Source organism: Aphelocoma coerulescens, chromosome 3, assembly GCF_041296385.1.
Source record: "Aphelocoma coerulescens isolate FSJ_1873_10779 chromosome 3, UR_Acoe_1.0, whole genome shotgun sequence".
NCBI lineage: Eukaryota > Metazoa > Chordata > Aves > Passeriformes > Corvidae > Aphelocoma > Aphelocoma coerulescens.
The window spans coordinates 6,528,832-6,545,351 of NC_091016.1; the positions used below are offsets into that span (position 1 = coordinate 6,528,832).

General features: G+C 40.1%; 1 protein-coding gene across 9 annotated transcripts in view; it reads left to right on the plus strand.

Annotated features, from left to right (window-relative positions):
* PLCB4 (phospholipase C beta 4) overlaps positions 1-16,520 on the plus strand; it is a 194,266-nt gene that overhangs the window by 156,598 nt on the left and 21,148 nt on the right. For all 9 annotated transcript variants that reach the window (XM_069008967.1, XM_069008962.1, XM_069008964.1 and 6 more), the window contains 6 exons: positions 2,216-2,420; positions 6,172-6,260; positions 6,648-6,798; positions 9,456-9,505; positions 9,627-9,692; positions 14,544-14,659. In XM_069008967.1, the coding sequence (XP_068865068.1) occupies positions 2,216-2,420; positions 6,172-6,260; positions 6,648-6,798; positions 9,456-9,505; positions 9,627-9,692; positions 14,544-14,659 (677 nt within the window). The remainder of the gene's footprint in view (positions 1-2,215; positions 2,421-6,171; positions 6,261-6,647; positions 6,799-9,455; positions 9,506-9,626; positions 9,693-14,543; positions 14,660-16,520) is intronic.

The window sequence follows — 16,520 nt, forward strand, 5'->3', positions numbered from 1 at the left end:
GTCAATGTCATTACATGGAAAAGTTGGAAGGGTGCTATGTTCCTCAGGCGTGTTGCCAGCTCCCTCCTTCAGTAGTCCATGTGCATCATGTACCTTTTCTTTTTTTTTTCTTTTTTTTCAATAGCAAAAGAAAAACACTTTTTTTTTTCTTGGCGTGGGGGATTTAAAGAGAGAGATAATTTGTCCGCGTTCAGTTTTTATCTCTCAGTCTTTATATATATATGATACACACATATATATATTTATTTTATTTTTTTCTTTTGCCTGGAGCTCCATCCAGACTGCATGTGTTACAGTGCTGTCTTTGATAACATCTGTTTTGCTTACACCTGTTTTGTTGTCATGCAAAATCGTTGCTCTTTTATTCCAAAGCTCCAACTTCTATTGCAAAGTTCAGACTTTGCTGAGTGGTGATAGCACTTCACACTTGGGTATATTGCACACTTAATCTGCTTTCCTAACAGCATAGCCAGTTTTTAATAGAAATTTAATTGATGCAAGAGTTTTTTTCTGAACTCATAGTCTGGAATGAATGTGACTTCAAGTGCTTTTCTCTGTGTATGAGGGGGCACAGGGAAGATGCTTAGGTACAGGCAATTCTGCTGCCTATGGCTTGCTGGCCATATGACCAGCATCTGCTGCTGTCTGATTTCTTACATCAAAAGGGCCATAAATTCCAGGGTGCACAGCTCCAGTCTGAAAGTGGGGTACCTGTGTCTTGGGACATGTGTACAGAGGCTGATGCCAATATTTCTCATTGCTACTCTGCAGGGAGCAATCACATGGTCACACGTTCTCTTGAGCTCTTAGGTCAGCCAAGAAATTATTTCACCTCAGGCCCTTGTCATATCTTAACATTGTAATCAATGTACATTGAAGATCAAGCAGGTGAGTGGCATAAACACGGAAGGAAGGATTCCTCTAGCTGGAGATACTGAAGGCACAGTGCTAAAATGTCACGAGAAGGTGGAAGTGCCTACCAGGGTACCACAGACCAAATTAGTCCCCATTTCTGCTCCCTGGCAAATCTATGTCAAAGACCATCATGTAATGAAAGATGTGCTGATCTGTGACCTGTAGGGGAGAGATCTTACCTGCCCTGTTTGGGTTGCAGTGTTCTCCTCAAGCTGATGGTTTACCCTACGCAGTTGTTCTCAGGTACTGTGTTTGATTGTTCTTCTGTCATGTTTTCTCGTTTTTATTTTAATTAAAATAAAGTTTCAGTCATTCTAACCTGGGTTCTGTGTTGTCCCTCTGTTGTGTAAGGGGAGGAGGGGGTAAGTGCTGGTGGTGACCTGTGCTGGGAGCACTAAGCTGTAGTCGAGTAGAGCAGGATATCCATGAACTGCTCACATGGGTTCAGAGACCAAAAGCAGACTTTATTTTGTGCTCCCCAAGGCTGAAAGTGGAAGTGGCAGGGGGAAAGTCTAAGGAAGAAGGCAGACACAGTTTACTGAGGTCTTCTCTTTTGTCCCAGAGCTGTTGATGAATAGCACCAGGTAGGGAAAGAGTGGGAAATCTTTCCCAGCATACGGTCAAGGTGGGCTGGCAGTGGAGCTGCACCTCTCTGTTAGTCTGTCTCCTCCTCACTGCTCCAGGCACAGAGGCAGCACCTTTGCTTCAGGGAGGGCAGGGGATCTCTTTGTTACTGTTCTGGTCAGCCCAGGTGGGGACTGGCAGATGCAGGGGGCTGCAGCATCCCTGCTCCCTGTGCATGCCTTGAACCCCCATGTCCTGAGAGCAGCACACCCACCTCTGCTGGCAGCACAGCATTTCAGCACCTCAGACATCCCCATCAGCCTGTGCTTGCACTCGCCTTGCCCTTTTGGATGCATCCCAAATCCCATCTCTCTGTCATAATTCCTCCTGATCCAGCACTACCTGCCCTTTGATTGCTGCTGTATCTGTCATTTCCCATGCAGTATTTACCTGCCTTCTTATCAGTGTCACCAGTCTTCAGTAATGAAAAATAAACATGCAAAATATTTAGCTGGTGTAACTGTGAGCTGCAGGATTTACATAATCTGAAACCTACCCGTTATTTAGGGTGAAAAAAGCTTTTCTAGGAAAGATTAATTTTGAAAAGTGGGGTTTGCAGGGAATGACCTGATCTTACAGTGATGATAGTTTCTGGCACACAAAGTTCACACATGGGAGGCGGGGAGGGAGCTGCTATATCAGTGTCATTGAATGTCTGCATTTTGTGGCTTTCCAGGTTATCCTCCCTGATCTTGCTGTCCTGAGAATAGCAGTGTATGATGACAATAATAAGCTGATTGGTCAGAGGATCCTGCCTCTGGATGGGCTACAAGCAGGTTACAGACACATTTCCCTTCGGAATGAAGGCAACAAACCACTCTCTCTTCCAACGGTTTTCTGCAACATTGTGCTTAAAACATACGTGCCTGATGGTTTTGGAGGTGAGATAAGCCTTTACCTCGGTGTGCTGTGGCTCTTGAGTGTTGCTGTGTGAGTCCTAAAGTGCTTCAGTGTCACTGTGCCAGCCAGAAGCACACATGCAGTGCTGGAGGATGGAAAGATTCAGTATCTTAGCTCCTTGGAGTCTCTGGATATTGAGTTAAGAAACCTGCTTTTTGACCAAGTGCCTGCCTCAGTGTTAATGATAAAAGCATATATCTACTAAATAACAAAATAATGTGGAAAATAAGATACTACTACTTAGCTCAGTTTGATTTTCTGTGTTGACAGTTTAGAAAGAGTCTTCTTTTTGCTTTTTTTATTACATGTTGTCCGACATAAATATCTGTAAGGTTAGGATGTACTTTATATTGATTGGCCTATAAGTATAAAAATATATGCAGAAACATAGTTTTTTCACACAAAACCAATTCTATATTCTTGGGAATATTGGCATATTGTTGAAATGGCCAGTGAAATAATTCAGCATCTCTGCATTTTTCTCTTCTGATTTTGCATGGTTTTGGTGTGGTTTAATTGGTTTTGGGTTCTCAGGAAAGTTTTTTTTAATGTGAGCCATTTCCATGATCAGCTGTGGTCATTTGTACTGAACAGTGGCAAATTGCCACGTGTGTGTGAGAACAAAAAGCTGAGAATAATCACTACACTACTAAAATCAGTGTACTGGGTGAGTTCCCCCTGAGGGTGTGCCTCAGGGAAAGAGCTTCTTCACCCCAGATGAAATTTGCTTGTACATTGGACAATACAGGAACAATTTACAACTGTAAAATAGGAATTGCACTAAATGTTAGTGCTCTGACTCTGCAGAAATTACCTTGGGGGCTATTGGTGAAAGATTATAGATCAAACCAGTGTTTCTCTCTTCACAAAACCTATTTCAAACCTGCTGCCTATGCAAAGAATGGCTGCAATTCTCTGAGTGTGATCTCCATGGTACAAACTGAAGGAAGGGAAGGTTCACCTAACCTATCTTGAAGTCTGTGTTTGCTGGTGTTTATCCAGACTTTAAGAAATCAACAGGCTGAGACTTCAGGAACAATATTTTGTGGGAAAAAAGTGTTACCAGCAGCATTTGTGTTGTTCACATGTGAAATCCTGGTTTCTGGCAAGGCAGCTGGAGGTTTTCCACAGCCTTGGAGTGCCACCATGCCATCATGCAGCACGTTTCATCGACAGTATTTAACTGCAGGGACTTTGTCTCAAGAGAAACGTAAGCTTCTGCTTAAACTTGAGATCCTCAAGGGTAATTGAGCCATCAGTCTGAGACACATTTAAGAGTGTCCTTTAATTCTTACCTGAACTGAAGCTTTTGACAGTAAATGACTCAGTTAAAATATTTTCTCAGCTAAGGACGTGCTTAGCTGAGATTTGGGATTGATGTTTTATGATGTTTTATGATACCAGACTTTTTCTAAGAATAGAATTTAAACTTAGCACTGAGTTTGATGTGGCTTGATCTGCTGAGTGTGCTGGACCCATAAGGAGAAAAAATTTATTTTATTTTTTTAAACTGCATTCTACACATAGAGAAGTGAAAGACTTGTTTTTCAAAGAGAATTTCAACAGCAGTTTAGAATTTGCACATTGTGTGCTACACTGTCAGCATTGCTGTAGATGGTGTATTTGATAGAGGTAGGAAATCATTGCTACCCCTAAGTAACAATATTGTTACAATAAAATGCTGCTAGAATGAGAGAATTGGTTGTTGTAGTTTACTGCCAGCAGTGGCAAAAACAGACTCCATATTAATAGGAACTAAATGAGTTCAATTATAGTTCTCCTCTCCCTTCCCACATAGGTTGGATGTGCCTCATGTATTTTCCTCATTGATATAGAACAGCAGCATGATGAACAACTGGGAAATAACTTCTGAAACTCAGGTGGACTCATTAGTATTCTGCTGGCATGTGGTTTTTAATTACTTATCATCTGCAGTGAACTTCTCATTGTTTTATGAGCTATCATTAGGATCTCCATGGTTGTTTTAACAAACCTGTAGGAAGGTAGAGCTCAAGTCAGTAGCTGCCTACTTTCTTTTTTCTCTCTTTTTTGTTTTTTTAACCTGTATGAATAAGATTTTAAAATGTGCCCTGAATAATAACTAGAATGGGTGATGCATTGTAGCCTTTAAAAGATGTGTGGTTTTTCTTTTTTTTTTTTTTATGGCTTAGTAATTTCTTGTGGTTTATTTGCATCAGCCCCTCTGTTCCCAATAAAACACAACAATGGCACAAATTGATGCAAATGAAGCAGCAGTCTCCAAAGAGAAGCTTCTATAATAGAAATCTCTAGTGAGTAAGCCTGGCTGCTCAGGTTAGTGGTTGGTGTCCTCTGTAATGTACTCTTCCAGTGATTCTCAGAGTTTTATATTTAATTGCAGTTCTCCCACAAAATGCTGCTCCCCACCCCCAGCTCAGCTCCCTGGGGAGAGAGGGAAGCGTAAGCAGAGGACAAATGACAGTGTGAGAGGCAGGGATGAGTCACATCCCCCTCAGAAGTGCTGAGCCTTTGGTGATGTGCTTACTTCGACAACGCACAGAGGTCCTGCTCTCCCAAACACGTTAGTCATTTCTACCTAGAAGCTCGTGATAATCAGGTTCAGTTTTCAAGTGACGCATTGTGCTGGCAGGGTAGCCCTGGGTTTTCACTGAAAAGTGCGTGCCAAGGACAAAAAAGACATCCTTAATGAGTTAGGGAGAGGAGAAACAGTCGGTGCTGAGCCACAATCCATTGCCATGGCTAAAAATAAATTCTACATGGCTTTTGTGAATGTGAAGTAAATTTCAGAAGACATCAGTGGGTCACAGCAGTTATTGGAGATGACGTATTTGTGTAGATAAACAGAGCTTTCAAGGGTAGTGCAACTTCTGTGGGAATGGGAGACCTGTCTGTGCTGTGGCTTCAGAGGAGCATTCCACAGAACAACTCAGGTTGGGAGGGAGATGATACAGCCCAGCCCCTACCTTGCACAAGAAGCTTCTTGCCAAAACTTTTGATGGCTTGGATATTTTCACGTTTTTTGACTGTTGGAGTTAAGCATGGAAAGGGATTATTTGATATGCAGGTAAAAAATTCCTGGGACTTTGTCATCCTATGCTTGCACATTTATCACTGCATATGGAAAACAGATTCAGTAATCTGTCTGGTACCCAGGGCTGTGGTACCACTGGTGGTACTGTGTCATGTGCAAGATTCAGATGTTGGTTATTCTTAGAAAGAATTTCACAGCCTGTCATGTTCCAGACATGGAATATCACAAAGGCCAGTGAAAATAGATTTACCTGATTGCTTTAACCCACCTGAAACTGCTCTTTAGCTAGGAGATATAACAGCATTTTCTGCAATTCCCTGCACTCCCAAGTCAGTCAGCACCCCCTCAAATAACCAAGGAACAAAGTTAGTTCTTTGTGGCTCAGGAGATCCCATTCTGGTCTCAAATTCTACAGTCATTAACTGAGAGGAAGTTAGAGCAGCTTCAGTCTGATGGAGTCACTGGATTTTTCCTAAATAAGGTACCTGGATTAATACCACACCTTGGTGCATTATGAACTGATCCATGTTCCAGGTGCTGTGGAAATAAGCACTTCCAGTCCTGCCAAATTCACTACAGAAAGCTGGACTCTTGTTGTCAAGCCATGTCTCATAATAACAGGGACAGAGTAAAGTTTTTGTAAAATATTTCCAAATGCCTCCAAAGCTCACAAAAAGTTGATTTTTTTTTTCTTCTTACAGATATTGTGGATGCTTTATCAGATCCAAAGAAATTTTTGTCTATCACAGAAAAAAGAGCAGACCAAATGAGAGCTATGGGTATTGAAACAGTAAGTAGAATCAATGACAAACACAACCCATTTATGTCCATGCTGTGTTTTTTATTTAAAGTAAACTGGCCCTTCTCCATCAATTCACCTTAGAATCTCTCATTTTCAAATATAAGCTTCTTTGTCTTGCTTTTGTCATTTACTGAAATACTGACTTTCCATGGATCACATTAATACATCCTTTAGAAGGAGAAATTTCAATAAATGGGGGCAGAGTTGTATTTTAGTAAGTAGCTATTTGAAATAGGTTACAAAGGATTTACTACAGTGTTGTTTGAAAATACATTGCAATTATATTATGTTTAAGCGAGTTCAGAAATTTCCCCAACTTCTTACACTAAATGTAAAGGAACAATCAAGTAATTATGATGTGGATGTTTCTTTCAGAGTGATATAGCTGATGTACCAAATGACACTTCCAAGAATGACAGAAAAGGAAAAGCCAATAATCCCAAAGCCAATGTAACACCTCAGAGCAGCTCTGAGCTTCGACCAAGCACCACTGCAGGCTTTGGGTCTGGGACTGATGCCAAGAAAGGTACACAAAAACCACTCCCTCTGTTTTGAAGTGATTCAGACAGTCACAGAGAAACACTCATTCAAGTTTAGTTTTGTAGTTGTATTCACTCATCATTTTGCCATTGGGAATTGTCTTTGTCTAATTGCAAATCAATTTTGTCTATTACTAAAATAACTGTATAAAGGTAAAACAGCTTTATTTCTCAAGTGACCTCTTTCTGTTGCTGTACACCTATAGTGCACAGCTATATTGTTTAATATATATGTGTATATTATACTTATAACCTGCATGACTCTGGGAATGGTTTACTAGTAAAGATTCCTGGAGGAGTGCCAACAGGAGAGTGACTGTTATCTGGCATAGCCCACAGAAACCCTTCTGCTTTTTTTCTTCCCTCACAAATCCCTTGGCAGAGTTGCAGATTTAAGTAATTAAAGGTATTTAGAATTCACTGGATTCTGCAGAGATTTCCCAACAATTAGAAATGTTTTCACATTGTGGTTTTACTCTGAATAGTGATTATGGAAATGGCATGTTTATTGAAAAAAAAAAAATTAAATGTGCTCATTTATAAAGAAATAAGTATTTTTTCCTAACTCTTCACCATTCACTCTACAAAGTCATTTTATAGAGTCACATGGGATTATTTGTTTCTCCCATGTCATCACAGGTAATGAAGATTAAGTGAGAAAACAAATTTGTACAGCTGAATGAAACACAATAAATACTTCTGCTAATGGGCCACAAGAATTAGAATGTGGTTCACTCACTCATCCACCTTGGCCCAAAGGGAAAAGGAACACGGAGGGCTCTTGTTCTTAAATTCAAGCACACATGGCTGAGTACACACTTGTGAAGGGATCTCTTGAGAACCAGAATGCCATTTCTCTGGACTCACTTTTGGCAATGAATCAAATGTTCAGATTGTCTCTGGCACCTGAACTCTTTCTGAAGTTCTTCCCTGGTGTAAAGCCCAGGTCACTTCATGCAGCGAGGTGTTTTCTTATTTCATGTATCATCACCGAGACGCACACGTGTTGGTTTTATTGTGCATTAATTAGGTGTGAAATTTGCTGGGGTTGACAACTGATTCCTGGTTGCCATGGAGTCAGACCTGGACAACTAAGGAAATGTTCTGTGTTGTAGTTCTATGTAGTAAATGTTTTAAAATAAAATCTTTAGAAAGTCTGTTTAAACAGAGCAGCCTGGTGCAAGCCTGCTCTTAAACTGAGATTTCAGTACTTAACACTTTCCTGTCTGCAATTTTTATCCATATTCTTGCATGTTATAATAGAGCTGTTCATTTTTATATCCCATGTAATGATTCTCATTTTGTATTACCTCTATGATTTATTAAGATCTGAATCATTCTACCACTGTTAAAATATACAACTCATCTTGCTATTAGAAATTACTTATCCAGCAAAATGGGGAAGGCTTTCAAATGCACAAGAATGTGGGGTTTTTTTTTGGTCTCAGATTTTCAGTAAGAGTTAAATCACTTGTGTTTTTGAAAACTTCAGCCACTATCTGTGCCTACATCTGTTCCTGTCTCGTTTACTAGACTAATGTTGATTCCATATACTTGAGCAGCGTCTTATGCTTCTAAGAAAAGAAAAAATTCATATTCCCTAAGGAGATTGCCTATCTCTTCTGCCCCTTTTTTTGTTTCCTTTTTTACAGTGTCTGAGCATTTTCCAGTTAAATTCACCTTAAAAGCCAGGAAGTCCTTTTCAAGGCAAAGGAAATCTTAAGAGTCCACAGGCACTATTAAGAGCAGTTAACGAAATATATTTGCAGTGTGTTTATACACAGGCAAACATTTCTGTGTGAAACCTCAGAAAAGCCCAAAAATTACAACTCTTGTGCCATTGTATTGGCATTTTTATTAACACTTACATGTAGGATGTGCTTAGTTGTTTTTAAAAAACCCTTAATATGTCACAAAGCATTTATTACAGCATAAACATTAAATGGGATCAGGTTTTGTTTGCATTGCAGTTAAAGTGATCAAAACATACTTTCATTCATCTACGTAGTACTGTTAAGTCTTATGTGATTGAAATTTCATTAGAATTTTCACTTCTTTTGGTTTTCTGTTTCTCCTTCATTTTTTAAGCTCTCCTTTAGTCTTGGAGCACACTTCTGCTCCTTTTCCCATAGCCTGGTATTAAGCAAAATGCAAATTTTAGTTTTGTTACTGCACAGGCTGCAGGTAAATTTTCTCTGCGGTGTTTTCACCTGAAGAGATGCACACCTAGCCTCAGATAATCCTTTTGTAGTCATGTAGAACCCTACCCAAGAAACCTCCCCACTGAAAGAAGTGGTGTCAGTGCAATCTCCAGCAAGGGACCAAAATTCTGAAGTTGTTTAATATTCATAAATGGTTTGCTGTGTTTTGACACTTCAGTCCAGAACTGTAAGGGATTAAAATACACTCATTGATTCTGTTCTTTTTGCACAAGGCAGTTGATTGAAGAGTGCATGGGAAAAGGAAATTAACTGTATCTTGACAAATAATTTTCTCATTAACCTGTGATTTTTTTTTTATGTGGTGAAAAACATTAATGAATTGTGAAGTTAAATGTAGGTTGCTGTGGTAAAACCCAACTTTTAAATATGAGATATACTAGTATGTATGAAATTTTACATAAACTGTATCAATACCTTCCCAGGTATAGACCTCATTCCTCAAGTGAAGATAGAAGATTTAAAGCAAATGAAGGTAAGTATTGACACAAGCTTTCCAGGGTGTGCTCCTAATTTTTTGTTCTAAGTAGCCAGGATTTTACCTAGTTAAAGTCAATATGGCCACAGAAAAATTGATCCAGCTTCTCTTTTTTTAGGCTTATATAAAGCATTTAAAGAAACAGCAGAAAGAGCTGAATGCCTTAAAGAAGAAACATGCCAAGGTAGGATCATTAAGAGTTTTCTGAGCCTAATTGAAAACAGTTGCTCACTAGCACAGGCAGTTCCTAATTAAATTATAGGGAAAGACTAAAGAATGGTAGTTGGACTCCCAAGAAAGGCATGTATGTTTAAAATATACTGAAATATGCTGCAGTGAGCACATTTTCCCTGTGGCAACCCTTTGGATGTCTGCCTGAGACTCGGTGCACATTTGTTTGACCCTTATAAACATCCAAGGCTCACCTTTTTCAGGTAATGATTTTATCTTGCTCCCTCTTGCACGACTTATTGATAGGCAGCATGGGAAAACAAGGCAGTAATGATGGGAGGTGGTGCTGCACTGAGGGCAGGCACTGGAGAAACTGCAAAATCACCAGAGAGGACTGGGATGTGTAGCTGAGAACTGAAGTGTCCTGGTCCTCCTCATTTATATCTGTGTTACAGCTTTTTCCTGGCACTGGTACCACAATTACATACAACACTACCACGAATGTACCTCATGTTAGAAAAGCACAGCCAGTTTTCCTCTGCCCTCTGTCATTAGAAACCCATTACTCTTGTTACAGAATGAGTTATAATAAGTGAAGAAAATAACCTCAAATTCTGAATTTTGGCAAACCTGAAAATCCATTCTGGGCTTTTGGGGCAGTTGCCCCCTTGCTGTCTTTGCTTACAAATTTCACTGCAGATCTCATGTCATGTGGTTGCCTGGGCATTTTTAATATCAGTCCTTGTGTTTATTTTCATGGCTGTTGTTTGGGCCTGGGACTCTCTGTACAATGAAGTATGGACAAATTACTTTCAATAATTGGCACTTCTGTGGGGCTCTTAGTATTGAAAGCCATATAATAAAATCAAATAGTTACATTTCAGCCTCCTTACTGACTTTGTGCAGAGGGGAAACGAGTGATTTCTGCACTTTTGTGTTGTGTACAAAGCCGATGCTCAAAGAAAAAGTGTCTGTCACCAACACTTTTTGATATCAACAGTTTCTAGACCTTCATAGGGTCAGTCTTTTGGGGGGCTTCTTGTTTTTAGACACTACTTTGTCATTTCATTGGCCAACAGCCAGCAGTTTGCTACAGAAATGGTCCTGTGGTTATGTAGAAACCAGACATATTCAGGGGTGTCTCTCCCTCAAACACGTGACCCACAGGATATCTGAGCCAAGACTGTGCTTGTCAATATTAAAAAAAAAGATCCATCTCTTCAGGCTTGCACCTGCTTCCTCTAATCTGAGGAAAAAATTGCCAGCCATAATCTAAAAACACTGTGCACTCAGAAGGGCTTTCAGCATTAGCTCAAGCACAGCTATTTTATGTCTGAGCCAGCCTGTGTCCTGCTGGTCCTAAGTACAGAGTGCAGGCCTGTCCTAACAGCAAAGTGCCTGCCTGGGGCATGCCTGCCTCAAGGCTCCAGTAAGGGTGGCTCCTGGAATTCAGAGAGTCTGAGCAGGAAAGTACAGCCATGTTAGCTCAGAGTTGATCTCAGGGCAGTGCTCCTTGCTGTTCTTAGTGCATTTTATGAGCTGGGATGGAGCAGGAGAACTCTGCAGTTGGTTATCCATGATCAGCCTCAGGAAGCCTGTGTTTGAAGCAGACTGAACCTAAAAGCTCCAGAAGCAGGCTGGCTCTCATTTAACCATAGACACTCCAGAGATCTGGAGGAGTAAGTAAGCAGAAGGGAACTGTTCATGATGCTTATTAAGGAAAGAAAAGTCTAATGCTTTTCCATCTAAACTTGGCTTTGGAAAATGCATTATGGAAAGCAAAAATGAAGTGGTGCCAGGCTTCCCAGCACACTGCACTCTGTCGGTGGTGTTCTTTGATGTTACCTTTCATTTATTTACTTCTGTTCAGCATCTCAGCCATTTTGGCTCCAGCAGCTACAATAGCATTCTCCAAAAATCCCTGAGTTGGGATTGCTGAAGAGCAGATGATTACTCTTGGAAGTGAAGAACATGATCCAAACCTCAGTCCAGTTGGAAGCTATCAGCCTCTGGTGCTGTAGTATTCCTTGTGTTTGACTTTAGAAAAACAGTGGCAAATTCATATAATTGTCACCATTTAAAAAAAACTCCTTGTTAGGAATAACTTCTCTTGGATCTTAGCTCTGGTAACCTGTGCTTTTGGTAATTTTAAAATAGTATGTCCAGTCACTTCTGCATAGTGCAGAAATGCTTTTCTTAAACAATGCATCCATGAAAACACTTGCATTTGGCTGCTTTTGAGGTAGAGTATTTCCTGCCTGCATTCCCTGAAGTAACTTTAATCTCCCAGTATGAATATTACTGTGCAAGTGCAGAACAGCTGATGTGTCTGAATGATGTCCTGTGGTTTGTATCTCTTCTTTATCAAGTTATATCTTGAATACTGTTTAGGTGAATGATCTGGGGTGGCATCACAGGCAGGTGGGCTGTAAGGGCAAAGGACATATCTCAGTCACCAGCTTCACCTCTTAGCAGCCTGCTCTTGTGGGTCCCTACTTCACTTTATTATTTTTCAGGGCTATCAGGTAGTTTCTGTGCTTTTTGGGCTAGACAGAAGAGGAAGGATAGTGAAGGATTACCTTGATATATTTCTCTACCAGCCCAGCAGCACAACAGAGGATTGTGGTGTACAGTTCTGGAGGTTTCAGACACGACAGGGATAGTTGCAAGTGCCCCTTGAGGAATTTCATATGGTTCTAGACAGTAACCAGAGCTGCATAATTAATATAAATCCCCAAATTCATCTTCTGCACTTTCATATTGATGTTGAAAATACTGTTTGGATTAAAGCCTAGTAAAAAAGAACATTAAAAAAATCTTCATTTCACAATGCGAAAGGAAGAGTACAAAAGATGATGGGACTGTAGATTAATAAAGTTCTGCAAAATGGATTTTTGAATTGGAAGTGTTAGTTCCTTTTTTTTATTTCCTCATCCTTCTATTCTGTAATAAGAATCCTCCAGACCTCAGTTTTCAGTTGTACACAGTATTTGTGTTGCTTTAGGGAGATACCAGGCAGGAATAACAGTTTGTATAATGGGAATTTATTTCCTCTTCCCTTTAATAGACTGAACTGTGATTTCTGCCCACACACATGCCCCAAAGGAACAGTATATGACTCTTTATTCTTTTCCAATGGATACTCTTGCTGTGATCTGAGTCTTTTTGTACCAGTTATATGGCTTCTCAGAACACTGGCTGATCTGTGGCTTCAGTCTGTAATGACATGTAATTTGTGAATGTATTCATGGGAAAGATGTGCAAATTCAGTAGGATTGAGGAAATCATGAGAACCTACCTGAGGGGACTTTTACCTGCAGACATGTTCTGAATCAACCTAAAACATGTTACCAACTGAAACTTTGCATTTGAAAACAAAAGATGCTACAAAAACCCACTCATATTTCTTAGAATCTTGACAGATGTTTGGGGTGCAGTATCAAGGTATCTTTTGAGCACAGACAGAAAATCAAACTTGTATAGGGAGGAAAACCAGGGAAGAGAATGAGGGGATATGGTCCACAATATGTTTCAGGTGCAAGACTTTCATATCAGCAGGATGTAGCAGTAGAGGGAATCTGCAAAAGATTTCAGTGTCATAAAGACTGAGGGCTTAAATGATGGTTGTTGTGAGGGAAAAGCAGGAATTCTAGCTCTGCATGATGTGCCCTTTTAGATCATGGAGTGGGCAGGCGTCTCATGCTTTGCAGAATTTGTGCTTAGTCTTTTATGGCACGAATTGGACAGTTCTGCTCATTCAGAGGGGAGTGGGTAGTTTGAGAGATGCTCTCAATCACTTCACCTGTGGCTGGCTGGTGCTGTCAAGCTTGAGTCATTCTTTTCACTGTCCCTATTTTTCCCTGCCTGGTTAGTCAATGTAAACATCCCCTGGTGAGGCTGGCATGTTTTAATATTGACAGAGTCTATTTGTTTCCCTTTAAATCCTCTGTGGAACAGCAAATTCAGTTCCCCACTCTGAATACAACACTTGGAAGCTGTATGTGTTCCCTAGGGAAGTGCTTGGCAGATATTGGCGTGCTGGGGTACAGCCCAGTACTAGATTTTTAAAAGCATTGCAGCATTTTTATTAATGTTTTGGTAGAAGTGAGTGTAAAAGTATTTAATTAGCATTTTTAGAGGAAGAAGCAGTGATAAGGCAAAGGTATGTAGAAAATAATAATAAAGAGCAGTAGAACAGCAAGTGTAGAATAGATGCAAAAAGAGCTATAAAAAATAAAGTCCTGGATGAAGCCATATTAATTAATGAGGTTCTTTTTGCCACGATTAGATAAAATGCAGGGCAATTGGGTATTAATAAAGTAACATAAATGAAAGAACCATTTTTCCTACTGTAGTGTAAATTCAATATTTGGTGCTCTCTGTGCTGGTCAAATATTTGCATCATTATGAGCTGCTGTTCAGATAAAGGAGAATATAAAGTTAAGTTGTATTGCACAGCTTGCTGTCGCTTGCTAAAGGAGAAGCTCTGCCACAAGGTGGGATTTCTTAATGATAAGAGTGCTGAAGTCACTGGGGGCCATGGGCCAGGTCTTCAGAATTGCACTTAAATGGACATTTATTGCAACATACGACTTCTTTTCCATCATTACTTTGTCTCAAAATACACCATATTTTTATGGTTCACTGCAGGTTTTAATTTTTCTAACAAAGGAGAAATGTTTTAGTGCTTGTGGTGGAATACCTGGAATGTTTAATACCACATAGCTAGACCAGATTAAATTCCACTGTCAGAGTTGTCTGTTCATACATACACTGGTATTTCTTACACTGATACTTCTTTCTTTTAAGAAAATTGAATGTCAAAAATCCAGCAACCTAATGGTAAGGTCCTACTGTTTTCCAGGAGCACAGCGCCATGCAGAAGTTGCACTGCACACAAATTGACAAAATAGTGGCCCAATATGATAAAGAAAAGGTATCATACGAGAAAATGTTAGAGAAGGCAATGAAGAAGAAGGGGTAAGAGATTATTTTAAATTATTTTTCTTTAGACTTAAAATAGATTTGATATCTTACGCTTTGTGGTTTGGAATAAAGCATTCATAAAAAGCATTCATTGCAGCTTGAGTCAGCATCCTACATCAACCTGAGAATGAGCCTAGCTCATAAATATGGGACTCACTCTGCCTTTCTCTAGTCTTCTGCTATCAGAATTCTAAAAGTAAAAGCGAAGGAGTTGTCTCAAATTTTTATTTCTGTGGTCTGGTCTGGTCTGGTCTCACTGCGCTCCCCAGGGAATGTCACTGTCGTGTTCCATGAGAGCAGACTAAGGTCCTCAACAGCCCTAATGACCAGAAAGTAGCAATGATTTGATTTTAGGGGAAAAGCTGGCTTTTAAATCCTGAATGTTTGAAAATAATAGACTTTTGCTGTGCTGTTGAGTTGAAGTTTCTTTTTGACAAAAAACCTACAGATGCTCAGGTGGGATAAATCAATCTTACTCCTTTGACTTGAGTGGAGTTGTTTTGATGTGCACAAGCTGATGGGCTGGGATATTATCTGTGTGAATCTCCTGCTTGTCCCAGAAAGGTTCCTGGAAGATGCTGATGACTTTAATAAAAGGTCTAATTCTAATTTGGAATTAAGTAGCAGGACCTGCTGTTGCCTTGCTGCTCATCTGGCAGCAGTTTCTCCTCTCCACCTTTCACCCTGTCACTGGAATTTCATTGAGACAGCAGGAATTACTTTAGTTCCATATCCAGCTATGCTAATAGTTGCTCTTAATTTCATATTGTTGTCATCTGGAAACAACAGCTGGCAGCAACTCACTCATTGAATACTGAACATAGATGCCTGTTTGGCACTGGAATCTTCCAAGATTACTTTTTCTATAAATTATCTGGAACGGTGGTGGGTTTTTGAGTGTGCATGTTGTAATCTGGCAAAGGAACAGAAACAGAACTGTCAGAAGTAAACAAGGTAAGGAGAATTCTCCTCACTAAATTATTGAAAGCTCACAGTTCATGCTGTACTTCTTTTTGTCCAAGACAGGAGAACTGTAAGCACACAAATACTTCTAATCCAAGGAGTTTCTTCCAGAAAATTACTACTACTCCAAACAGAGAGGGGACTACTGCAGGACTGATAGATTTAATGTGGCTTTGGTTCAGTCTCATAGAATACAGCACAGCAGAACGTTCCTGATATAGCTGGATTTTTAATTACAGTCAGGTTATTTATTCCAGGGGCAGAGAAGTGAACTCTGGGCATTGCACCATAATTCTTGTGGGGGCAGAAAGGTTTCCCTGTGCTCTGGTATTTAAGAATCTCAGTGCTCCTGTTGGCCTGAGAAGGAGCCAGTGGCTCTGCCTGTCCAGACTAAACAGCCAAGGAAGGTGTGTCAGGAAGTTAAAAGTGGAAATGGCTGGCTCTGTGCAATAAATATTGGGAAGCTCTGGATAACAATGCTGTCCAGAGTACCCCAAAATGGGACAAGTATCAAAGCAGTTGATAATTTGATTCCCAGTTTGAGGTCACTTCATTGGCTACTTGCAGCATCTTTTCTTAATTTTATAACGCTTCTTCCATGGACACCAAAGCCTTTATGATAGTTTCCTGTTATGAGTTAAAATTGGAAATGACCACTCCAGAAGCAGCTCCAATGCAAAGCCAAATACCGTTCCTTACCATGGTTCCATAGTTTCCATGGACTCCAGAGCTCTCAGTGACCTGATGGCTATTTCAGTGTTACAGGACTACCTGTTGGCATCTAATTAACAGCCAAATCAAAATCAGTATCAGCACAGACTTCCTGTGAAAACCCTTTTTAATGCCATAGCAAAATATTGAAAGGGCTTCCTTCGGGGTGAGCCCTGAAAGC